The sequence below is a fragment of the Dermacentor silvarum genome, chromosome 1 (genome assembly GCF_013339745.2).
Source record: "Dermacentor silvarum isolate Dsil-2018 chromosome 1, BIME_Dsil_1.4, whole genome shotgun sequence".
NCBI classification, from domain to species: domain Eukaryota; kingdom Metazoa; phylum Arthropoda; class Arachnida; order Ixodida; family Ixodidae; genus Dermacentor; species Dermacentor silvarum.
This window is the reverse complement of record NC_051154.1, coordinates 105,410,265-105,422,426: the sequence shown is the minus strand read 5'-3', so window position 1 is coordinate 105,422,426 and position 12,162 is coordinate 105,410,265. Positions and strand designations below refer to the sequence as shown.

General features: G+C 46.5%; 1 protein-coding gene across 1 annotated transcript; it reads left to right on the top strand.

The window, feature by feature from the left end:
• Positions 1-526: 526 nt before the first annotated feature.
• Positions 527-5,889, top strand: LOC119452884 (U-scoloptoxin(01)-Cw1a). Its single transcript, XM_037714872.2, has 4 exons — positions 527-608; positions 2,646-2,666; positions 3,242-3,279; positions 4,584-5,889. The coding sequence occupies exons 2-4, from the start codon at positions 2,651-2,653 to the stop codon at positions 4,998-5,000; spliced, it is 471 nt and encodes a 156-aa protein (XP_037570800.1). The 5' UTR covers positions 527-608; positions 2,646-2,650; the 3' UTR covers positions 5,001-5,889.
• The last annotated feature ends 6,273 nt before the right edge of the window (positions 5,890-12,162 follow it).

Sequence of the window (12,162 nt, the reverse complement as noted above, 5' to 3'; positions counted from 1 at the left end):
CGATACCGCGGCATCCTAAATTAGTGAGAGACCTTGTCGGAAACTATTACCGTGATGAAGGCGCCTTGCGCGCTGGAGTTGCACGGCAGGCCGTTACCTTCGGGTCCGAAATTCCAGCTGCTTGGAGTGTCCGCATTAACAGGAGTGGACTATAGCAGGCTGGCGCTGGGCTTCGCACGGCTGCCGCAGCAGAAGCAGCAGACGTTCCTCTGAGGTGTGTATGCAGACGCCGGAAGGTCACGCCCGGTCGGGTCGCCCGGTTACAGGCTGCAGTGAGAGTGTCCTGCTAACATAAGCACCGCTGATGCTTCCCCTCCTCGCGGCCCCGTTGCTGCGAGGCACGCGCTTCTCGCCTCACTTTAAATGGCGCCGTTTCGAGAGGGATGATTGGCTCCACCATATTCGCACTGATGCTTGTCATGCATCGGTCTCCAGTCCAGTTTCTTTCTCTCTTTTTTAACCAATTTATGCACGACCCCCCCGGCCAACCGCTGCCAGCACTTTCTCTCGGCCGCGCTCTCGCCGACGGCACGGTGCTACTTAAAGGCGAGCGCAGCAATCGCCAGGAGTCGTACAGCACAGCTCCCCAACCGGCAGTGATCAGCGCGGTGAGTCCGTATCTGCTGCCCGCTCCATTCGGATACACACTACGCTGCTGTGCAGGCACGCCTGTGTCGCGGAGTGCCCAAGTGCGCGTTTCTTGTGTCTCGCGCCGATCGTTAGACGGTCCCGGCGCTGGAGAAACAGCTCTTCTACGCGTGCTTGCCAGTGAGATCGCGTAGCGGAGTTTTAGATGGTTTCGGGCCTATGTGCTGGGCTTAATTCTGCACCCTAAACCCATGAGCAATCTTCGCCGTTGCTGAAGGGTTGTGGCCTCCTGTTGTAACTGCGCTATCTGTTCGCTTCGATCGCTTCCTCGCAGTTCGTATCAAAATTTTTGACAAATTTTGTGTTCCGGGGTTATTTCGTTTACACGTAACGTTGCTTTTATTTTTTCAAATGTCTTCAGCTTCATACTGTGATTCCTAAGTTATCCTGCTGGAAGTTCAAATATAGTGCTTGGAAAATCGCGTCTCCCAAACTTTGGCGACTGAGGTTTTTGTTAATATTGTGCGCTAATGTGCTTTGCATGATCATTATAACCACATGGTCATTGTCTTTTCGTTCCGAAGTGAACCTAATATCGGTGTGTGTTACAGATGTGTAAATATTGCGCAACGCACACACACAGTTTCTATGTGTTTCGTATCACCAAGGTTCATCGCCGGTTCTTGTGACTGAACTTCAACTCATCTCAATGGGGCGTCAGTGATTAGAAGCGGTGGGAACATGAAAGGTTCTGGGTTAATTTTTACTACCTATGTATCCTTATCACTCTATGAAAGCTCTGTACGAAGGTGTTTTTACATTGAGTTGATGCCAGCACCTAAATGGATCAAGCCTTTAATTTCGTGCTCCCTTCGGGATTTTCCCGTGATCTGTTGTGTCCTAATTGCCATGTTCCGTCTAATCGCCTAGTGCACAAGAAGGCTGTTATAGAAAATAACACGGTACTTGATCTTTTCTGCATGCTTAACGTCAAAAGCGAATGACGCGAAAAGCTGACTTTTGATTTTTTCGTGGCCAATAATTTTTTTTCTTACATCCTTAAAACAATGTAGAGCGGTTTCCATCCTACGCTACAGGGAGTCGTGTTTGTTGCAAGAAATACAAATCCCGCAACTGTTCTAGTTCTAAATTTCTGCATCTTGAAATATCTCAGCATAGCCATGATGCACCTGAGTTAATACGCTACGCCGTTTTCGAATTTCAGTGCAGATAATGAAACGTACCCTCATCAAAAATAACGACGACAAGAAAATGCAAATGGCGCCGAATCAGAAGCAGACTTTTCGGTCGTGGATGCTCGCCTAAAAACAATTAACTTTTCGCAATAGCAAAGAAAAGATACGTCCGGTTCTACCTGAAAAAAATCGACTTTTGTGCTAACGGGACGTTTAGATGGAGAGTCTTTTACCAACCAGAGAGAGAGAGAGAGGAAATCGGCATCTCCAAACAGGCCATGAGCTATTTTACAGACAGCGAAATGGAAATATTCTAGGAAAGCAACAAGAGAAAAAGTGGAAGGGATAGAGCACCATGGGGATAGGAGTGCGAAGTTTTCTCCTCAAGTAAATTTTGGATTTGTATACATTCGCCTAAATTATTATTCATTACCATGTAGAGGGCTGACTGCAGCCTCCTAAGTTGGTGTTAAGCAGCGGGTTGATGAAGCGGCGAGCTCCCTAAGCTAGCGCAGAAATAGAACTAACTTTGCGATTGACAAAGAAACTACTGTGAAGGGCCCGGATGATGTAACGATTCTTTTCATTTGCATTCTTTTCGTCCTTCGTCATTGGCTCGTCCTAATGCTGAGCGCGAAGTCGTAGGCTCGATTTCCGGCCGCGTTGGCCGCATTTCGATGGGGCGAAAACGCTTGTGTAGTTAGATTTGGGGGCACGTTTAAGAAACCTATGTGGTCAATATTAATTTGGAGCCCTCGTCCCGGACGGTAAACACTGCAATTTAAGAGGGCCAGTTGCGTGTACTGTAATAATTGTTCAGTTTGTGCTATACTAATTTTATGGCCTTTCTTTTTCTTATAGAAAAAATGAAGTTCCTACTAGGTAAGTTTCTGCTATTTTTTATCAGTAACAATATTTTCCGTGTAGTAAGGCAGAAATGCGATCATTTACTTCTACCGCATGTGTATCTAAAAAAGAAATGTTAATTTCTCAGATAATTTACATAATATAATACGTTGTTGGTATCTAGGATCCTGTACAAAAAACTTCTCTTACCTATTAGCGTTTGCTCAATGGCTAGCGTTCGGGCGGCCACCGCTCATTATAGCGACTGGCGGAATAAAATGTCGATCACTGACGCGATGGCCAATCGCAGATGGCATATACGTAAGATAAGTTTTATGAATACGGGCTCTACAGTTTAAATGTTCACCTCCTAAAAAATATTTGCATGGGAATATTTTCTAAGTACTTTGAAAGCAGCCGGTGCCTGGATTGTGCAACAAAATGCTACGGGCGTTATATTGGCGCGTAATACGTCCTAGAAAAAAATTTCGATAAATAACTGGAAGTTCGACGTTTACCTACATGTATGCAGTTATCGAAATTACTTTGGAATTTATTCGCCTCTTATTGTGTTTATGTCTCAAGTCCCTCCCTCTGTGTCCTTCTTTCAGCCTTTGCTGTAATGACCGTTGCGCTGGCACTGCCAAGGGTAAGTCGCATAGAGTACCTTAATTAATACATCCAGGAAACAACGTTCATGTGGCTAGCGTTCATCACCAAAAGCGAAACGCAGAACAACACCGCCAGTGATTATTATAACAGTCATTGCCCCCAGTGCCTTAGCACGAAGAGAAGTGTCACCTTTTTAATTATGCAATAACATAACTCACCCCTCCCCCTCCCCAGACTTTCGCGTAGTTACACATTCGAAGGAAAAGCATTACAATTTCCAGCCAACAAAATTTCCACTAACAAGAATGAACGTATAGCAATGTTACATGTCATTTTCTTTCGTCTCTTTGAGCTTTGCCATATCCTAGTTTTGATCATTATTCCGTCCTTTAAAATTCGCTTATGTTGGCGATAAGCTTGAATTGTTGTCGGTGTCTATGGGGGTCCAGGGCCCGTGAAGCTCATTGCAGTATTTACCCTCAACTTCTTCATCCTAGTGGAGAAAGTAAAGCTATTTGATTCTACCTGATTCTATTATATTATAATGCCACCCATACACTCCGCCCAAAAAGCCTTAAGGGCCCCAGCAGTCACTTGTATACTGTTGGTTCTTCACTATAGCTGACATGTTGATTGGAAGCGGCTCAATATGACGTGGCCCCGAGCATTATGGAGTTGCGCAGCAAGGTCGATACTATGGTAGTTCAATGTCGAAAAAGATTTACGGAGCATGGTGCTGCAGTCACTACATTTGTGTAACCTCGGCAACTTTTAGAAGCCATGCCGTTCGCACTAAAGCGATCGCGTATTACAGTAGCACGGGATGGAACCTGCCTCCCAGTTTCATTTCACTTGTACAAGAATGCTGTTGCATGGCAATACCCGTCTTCGTTAGCCTTTTGCGCAATCTGCACTGCCATCAGTGAACTCAGAAAATAGGAACTTCTTCACCACCAGCTGATATTTCATGGCTAGCTTCATCATTTTCTTAGATTTCAATAAAAGAAAAGCACATTGCCAACTCAGATAGTCAGTAATGAATATAATACTTCTTTCCAGCTTTACCTAAAAAGAAAAAAAAGGAGAACCTATTTACGCCTTACGCCAGAGATGTCTACATGCTCAACACCATATGCGCATTCTTGGTATTATCACTGCATTGTAATAAGCGTAAGAAGCAGCGGAAATATCTGCGTATTCATACTGTAGGAAAACTAAATGATCGGCTTTAGATGCCTATAGCTATAGCATAACCTCAGCGCTGCAGGGCACTTTCTTTATTTTATTTATTTTTTTAACCGTACAGCGACCATATTTCCTCTCGCATTTTCGCCGTCGCAGACAAAACGGGCAGCGTACGAGCTACCTGACGGCGCCGAATTGCTGCTGGGCGGCGTCAAGACCTCGTTCCAGTGCCCGGCCAAGAACGGCTACTTCGCCGATGTCGACAACGCCTGCCTCATCTTCCACGTGTGCAACGTGGTGCCCAAAGACGACGGCAGCACCGAGGTGCAGCAGTACAGCTTCCTCTGCGGCAACCAGACCGTGTTCAACCAGCTCAGCCTGACTTGCGCCTTTGCCGAGGAGGCCGTTCCCTGCAACAATGCGCCCGACTTCTTCTACGTGAACGACAACATCGGCAACCCGACGGCGCCGTTCCTCACAGAGGCCGACGTGCAGAAGGCGGCTCCACTCATACCGGGCTTCGGAGCGGGCGGTGGCGCCGGGGCTCAACAACCCGGCCGCAGGCCTTTCTAGGAAGGCTCTCACCCAGCAGCACCACCGCTCCCCCCCCCCCCCCCCCCCACCGCGCCTTTACACGTAGTAGGGCTATAGTATTAGCTGGGTTCAGCTTCTCTGGGGCCACAAAGGGCTATTAATCCTCGCCGCAATAACATTTTTCAACGACGGACTGCGACGGCCAGACATAATCGCCTCGGGAGCCCGGGATCGCTTTCTTATTCTTTCGACGGAAGGAAAACATTCACCGAGGCGAATCAGCGTGTGCCAACTTCGGCGACAACTTCAAGCGGGTTGAAGCTTGGACTTTGGCCTTTGCTCTTCGGTGCAACTTCCACCTACGACGGAAACGCAGAAACCGGACATTGTCACCTCAGACTTTCCCATGTATCTTTATTTGTTGCACACCTGTTCTTGCTTCCTTATCATTTTCCTGCTGTCACATGCATATATTTTTTAATTCATGCAAGGTTCGTCGACAATGTCAGTTCGGTTGCAAATGATATCGCGTGATCTGCTGCGTTCTGTGCTCTGCGTACCTCATTTCTTCTCTTGCTAACCAGCGTCCAATTATTTTGCTTTGGTGAAAGGACGACCTGTAGCCAGAAATATTTTGTTGCTCTTGGTGAAAGGCTTTGCTCAGCGGTGCTTTGCGTGTGAAGGAAATACTCAAATGGCAGCTGTGCTACATCCCATGCTCGCTTCATTCCCATCATCTCAAACTAAGCGGCGAGATTGCTTGGAGAAATGTCTGGTCTTCTGGGGTACACTTACTCGCTTGCATGGCTACGAGGAACAAATGTACATTGCTCACATAATGCAAAAACCTGTACTGTACATTTTGCTTACATAAAATGTTTTGCTGATAATGCCTCTGTTTTGTGAAAATTATGCCCGGAAGGCTCGTCACTCGGTCGCATTTGAGGTGCGCCGGGTGCATGGACACCAGGGGTGTAGCGAGAGGAGGGCGAACCTGAAACAGGGTTCGCCAGTGTTCGTGCATGTGCGTGTACGTGTGCTTTGGTTGGTTGCTTTAAGCCAACGTACAGGTGCAAGAAAAACTTAATTTTTATTTGGTGGAGTCAGCCGACTCCATTTCGGTAATGCCATCAAGGCTAGGAAAAAACCTGCACTCTAAACACGGTAACTTTGATCAAGGTTCACAATTGTACGACCGACTTTCAAAGTTGTAGCGCGTAGCATGGCGTCATTGTGGGAATTTCTCGCGCTTTAGTTTTTATACATTTCTTCTATCACCATTTATTTCCTTTAGCTTCTTCCCCAGCACAGGGTAGCCAGGCGGTACTTGCACTGGCTAACCTCCCTGTCTTTCCTTCCTTTTTTTTCTCTCTCTCTCTCTTGATCAAGGTGCACGTTATCACATTTTATAGGTCAGCGGCCCTGTTTACCGTAAGTAACCATAAGAAATATGTAGCAGCACCGATCTTAATAAAATTTCCATGGACAATATATTACTTAAATCCAGCGCCATGCGTCATGTTACGAAGAAGAAGAAGAAGTTGTTGTTGTTGTTGTTGATGATGATGACGATTTATTTCTATCTCCGTAAAAACGGGATGATGACAAATGAGGCGCTCTTTGTCACCAATCTGTGACAAAGAAGGAATACAAGATTCCGGCGCTGCTGGTAAGCATTTATTTCTTTGCGTATAATAAAAATTCCGCGTGGCAGAATAACGTTGCCGAGCCCTTTCTGCACGCATACAACAACGCTCTGTCATATCTTCTTCAATGGGCATCCGTTTTGGCGGCATTTTTAACGCCCCGTTTAACGCCGCCGTAATTGTCGACGAGCTCCCGCGAGCTAAACAAGGGGAAGCGGACTAATCGGAGAAGCCGGCAACACTCTCCTTGCCGGGTCATCTACTTTCACTGCGCTAGCTCGACACCGCCGAAACCCTCTTCTTTTCTGCCAACAATACAAGAAAAAGGTGTCGCGGTAGGCAATGCTATTCGCTTTGAAGCCAAACAATAGTCACCTCCTATAAGCGAGGAGAGCGTTTCATCGGGCTGTTGAAACAACCTTGTGGGTCAGCGCCCATGCTTTTGTTTGCGGTTACGTAAATTTGACGTCAGGAGGTTGGAATAAAATCACAATGGAATAACTTTACCTTATAGCGACTATAGTGCACGTAGCCTACGTGAGCTAATCAGGCATCTACACATGCGTATCAGTATAGCATTGTTATACGTGCTGTAAACGTGACACTGTGTGGCGCCGCTGTTACTTATAGTTGGCTCCTGAAATTTTGTACTAATTGTACTAACCTAACATTACTTTAGAACTCATATTCTCATAATTTGGAGCAAATTATCAATTTTAAGGTATATTACTTCTATTTTGAGCCCATAGTGCTGGTTACCTATACAAAATGGGAAAATATGCACCTTTATACAAACTACTGAGTTGCTAACGTAAAATTTTAAGATCATGCGTTCTTAGAATAGTGCGCCGATTTCGTTAGTTATTTTTTTTTTCTTGCCACGGTGCAATGAAGAAACATCTTTAAATCCGAATAAATACAACACTGTCTTCCTTATCTGCATACCCCTGCGTGCCTACGAAGCAACGAATCTTTATTTATGCTAAAGGACAGGCAGCGACATCTGGTGACATCACTTATGCAGAAGCTAGAACAAATCGCCTTTGCCCCGCATACTCGATTATATAAAGTCTTTATAAGTACCCAAAATACCCATAAGCATTTTACGAAGGAATATTTAAGACGTAGCCTTTCTTTCGTAGTTGGGTCACTGCAGCTTCGCCGCGACGCTGATCTCCGTCAAACATTGATTCCAATTCTTCTCCCATGTAATCATACATTCAAAAAACAAGGTTGTCATCGTAATAATAACTACAAGATGAAACAATGCCCAAAGGAACAACGAGACGACACCTTAGTCTCACGCGCTTTGCACGTCACTCCAATTGACAGTCGACTACGTATACCAAATGGATCAGATTAAGATAGTGTTGCAAGTCTCTTTCCTTCAGAAAGCATTATTAACAAGGATCTCAACCATAAGAATGCATTCCGGCTTGTTAGGGAGCTTAACATTTGCGCATTATTTTTTTTAATTTGTCAATTTGGTTTGCAGTATTTTTATTTGCCCAAAGCGATGAGTGAGCATAAACGAAATATATGCGCGCTACAGAGTGTTCTAGCCGTGAGTAGCGGCTTTACTGAAAGCTAGAAAATAAATTTACCCCGCGTGTTCAATTTCTCACGGCCTCCACAAATCACTGGTGCCCACAGTCGGGAAACACGTTGGAAACCAGTGTACCCTGCCTCTCACTAAGAGCATTGTCTGCGAAAAGAGAACGGCAACAAAAAAGACAAAGCAGCAGTGGCACCTTGCTCGCAAACGAAGACAATGCTTACGTAACACAAATGACTGCGCAGCCGATCTTCCAGTCACGGTGGATCCCTACCTGACTCTCAGACGCATTGTGCAGGTTAGCATGGCGAACGTCACCATTACAGCTGTCATCGCTGCGGGACAAGCCACAATGTCCGCTTATGAGGAAGCGCAACGCTCTCTTCACGACGTTGATGGCCTGGCCGTTCTTTACAGTACCTCCTCAGAAAGGCGCATATGTGGCATGTGTACCAGTTTCGCGATATGTCTGACCGAGACTTCGATTTTCACTCGCCATCAGTCAACTACCTTCTGTGGCCACTCCTGTGTAGAATGCGACGAGACAGCTCAAGCCCCCAATTAAAGGCTAAATCCCTCATCGATATAAGTTTTTTTTTCTCTTTTTATTTAAGGATACTAACCATTCCGACGAATTGGAGGACAAGTGACAGCCCCTTACGTGTGCACTTCAGCATCACAAAATAAATTACAAGCAGCAGTGTTCTGCGTATACAATGAACTAATTGTCTGGGAGAGTTCAACAGGTTAGCAACCATGAACTTAACAAAAGTCATAGTATGCTTAATTAACGATTGCCGGTAAGCCGAACTTATTACCACTCAGAATAATAGTTGTTGCGTTTTGGTTTCGCTTTCGAGAAATAATGCACCGGCTACATAATACACGAACATATGAAGATCTTGTGGACATAGAGTGTTTTGGGCACTCATATCCATGATCCACCAACCCTTACTCGTACCTCTTTCTTCTGCCTGGCCCACCACGGCAGGGACAAATCATGCTGTGTCGTCTGTGACTCGGCGTCGCAGTTCATTCCTTACTGGAACGGCTGAGATCGCCACCTGTGACCCCTCAGGCTGCGACGATAGATTCTCGCGCCCTTTTAGGCGAAGCTTTATAGGCTCACAAGTGTCGGCAGTTGTGGTGGTGTCACGCTGAAAAGTGGGCCGATCCTGGTGATTGTGCAGAAAGGGTCCACGTTCAATGACCCATACCACAGACAAAAAAGAAAGAGACAAAGAGAGAGAGGAAGGAAGAAAGAGAGAAAGAAAGATAGAGAGAAATAAATATATATACAGAGAAAGAGACAGAGAGAAAGAAAGAAAATCATCAGGAAGGTCAGATGCACACACGACAAGCTTCGCTTACCCCCATTTTCTCGACAGGGGAAGGGCTGGTCATTTTTTTGCGCCGGCTCCCGTTATTTGAGGAGAGTACTCAACAGCGTGCAAAATCGAGTACGCAATATACAAACATTTCCCAGTTTATGAAGACCTTGTGGACATAGAGTGTCCACAAGGCTATAAATCATCTCCCCGCGTGAGCGTGAGTTTGAGGGGATACTACGAACGGGTGCAACCCTCCGGCGCAGGCCTTAATTGTGGTGGAATGTGCGATAACAAGAGCTGCGGAGCACCAGGCAGTCGTCCTCGATGAAAGAGTTGCTTCGAAATTGACGGCTGATTTTAAAAAAAATTTTATTGCTTGTACACCGTGACGTGTTTATAAACTTCAGATGTTTAGGTTTGAAGACTCTCTCTCTCTCTTTCTCTCTGCAGCCTTAAACGGAGATTTCAGGGCTTAGCTTCTGCATACGTGGAAACCAAGGGAGACCGACGTCCCTGATCCCTTGTGTTATGCAGCCTGCAAAACAGCAGTTTCGAGCTCTGCTCGTTCAACAATACGCTGCTCGTGCAATGAACGTCTGAGCTGAGAGCTACGAACGCGCTTCTCGGATGTTCAATACCGAGCGATAGACTCCGATGGTATTACCTGCCCCCTCTCGCTTGTTCGTAGCCCTTCCACGCTCATATTGATTCATTTCTCTTCCAGTTTATAGACGCTTTTCCCTTCCCCCAGGCAAGGTAACCAGCTACAATCATCGCTTGTGGTTAACCTTTCTTCATGCCAGTTGACCGGAGGCTATAAATCATCTCCGCGCGTGAGCGTGAGTTTGAGGGGATACAACGAACGGGTGCAACCCTCCGGCGCAGGCCTTAATTGTGATGGAATGTGCGATAACAAGAGCTGCGGAGCACCAGGCAGTCGTCCTCGATGAAAGAGTTGCTTCGAAATTGATGGCTGATTTTTTTTATTTTATTGCTTGTACACGTGACGTGTTTATAAACTTCAGATGAGAGTCTTCAGTCTTCAGAGTCTTCAGTCTTGAAGACTCTCTCTCTCTCTCTTTCTCTCTGCAGCCTTAAACGGAGATTTCAGGGCTTAGCTTCTGCATACGTGGAAACCAAGGGAGACCGACGCCCCTGATCCCTTGTGTTCTGCAGCCTGCAAAACAGCAGTTTCGAGCTCTGCTCGTGCAACAATAAAGCTGTTTCCGGGGCGCCCTGCGTTATTTAGCTGCGCGATAGTACTCAGCGTTAGCGATGCTCGCTTCAGTGAAAATATCGCATAAGTGCATCAAGAACGGGCTCTCCCGATGTCACTCAAAATGTTTGCGGCCAGAAAATGTTTTCTGTTTTGCGCACTTACCAAGGCAAAATGCTTCGCCAGTACCAGTAATTCAGCTTCAAAGCAGCGTGATACAATCATGCAATCCAGAAGGACCCCACCTACGATCCTTTTTTCTGAATAAGGCTGCTATCTTTGTTCACCTGAAGCACCTTGAAAACGTCGAACACACGTGTTAATGGCTTGCCTCGTGTCTCAAGGTGCAACTGATGTGGCACGCATCTTTTACCTGTGCGTATCTTGTTGGTTTGTCCTGGTGTTCTTCCGTGCATAAAGCCCACCGGAAAAGCTTCTGTTAAAAATTAAATTATGGGGTTTTACGTGCCAAAACCAGTTCTGATTATGAGGCACGCCGTAGTGGGGGACTCCGGAAATTTGGACCACCTGGGGTTCTTTAACGTGCACCTAAATCTAAGTACACGGGTGTTTTCGCCCCCATCGAAATGCGGCCGCCGTGGCCGGGATTCGATCCCGCGACCTCGTGCTCAGCAGCCCAACACCATAGCCACTGAGCAACCACGGCGGGTAAAGCTTCTGTGCAGCCTCCTGCAAAACATCCGTCTTGCCCGTGTCACAATTCCCTGACATTAAGCTCCGCACGCTCTATTGCTATTCTTGCCTGCTGCTTACTGGATAACTAGTGTGGTCGACCTTCCCGTCGCCTCCCGGCCTGTCGCACGCCTTCACGGCTGTCAATGTTTGCGGCAACAACGACCGTCGGTCATGAGTTGCTACATCGCAGTCAGTCCTCAAGCGAAGTCGTAACTTAAGTGGACATGAAAGAGCAATATTAAGCCAAGCTAGACAGGAAAATCTGTGGTTCTAGAATGTCGGATAGGACAGCATTGTAGTGAGCTGCAGTCTTATATGCTCGAAGGAACGCATAAACGAGACAGTTGGCGCAGCCACTTTTAAATTATTGTATCAGCTCTACCAGCTCTATAGTTTAGTGTTGGTTATTGAAGAATGATTTTGGACGACGATGAAGTGTTTGTTGTATGGAACGCTGCGTTTCTGTCTCTGCAAATTCCAAGCTACTTTGTGGGAGACGCCGCTCCCATAACTACGGCGATGGACGTGGAGTCACCTGGAGGGGTGCCGGGTCCTTACACGTCAACAGCGGCCGCACCGAGAAAGCGGTCTAGTCACCCGAGTGACACTGACAGCGAGGACACTGTGATCTACTCAGCGACCACTGATGAGACCTCGGATGACCGTGACTCCGTGCCCGTAGCAAAGCGCAAAGCCAAGAGAAGACTCATCAGGGCATCTCCTTCGGCAAGTAAGGCTACTGTGATACCGACGCGAA

Coding starts and splice junctions, on each gene's coding strand:
- LOC119452884 (XM_037714872.2), top strand. Junction 3,280..4,583: donor TTGCGCTGGCACTGCCAAGG/GTAAGTCGCATA, acceptor TCGCCGTCGCAG/ACAAAACGGGCAGCGTACGA.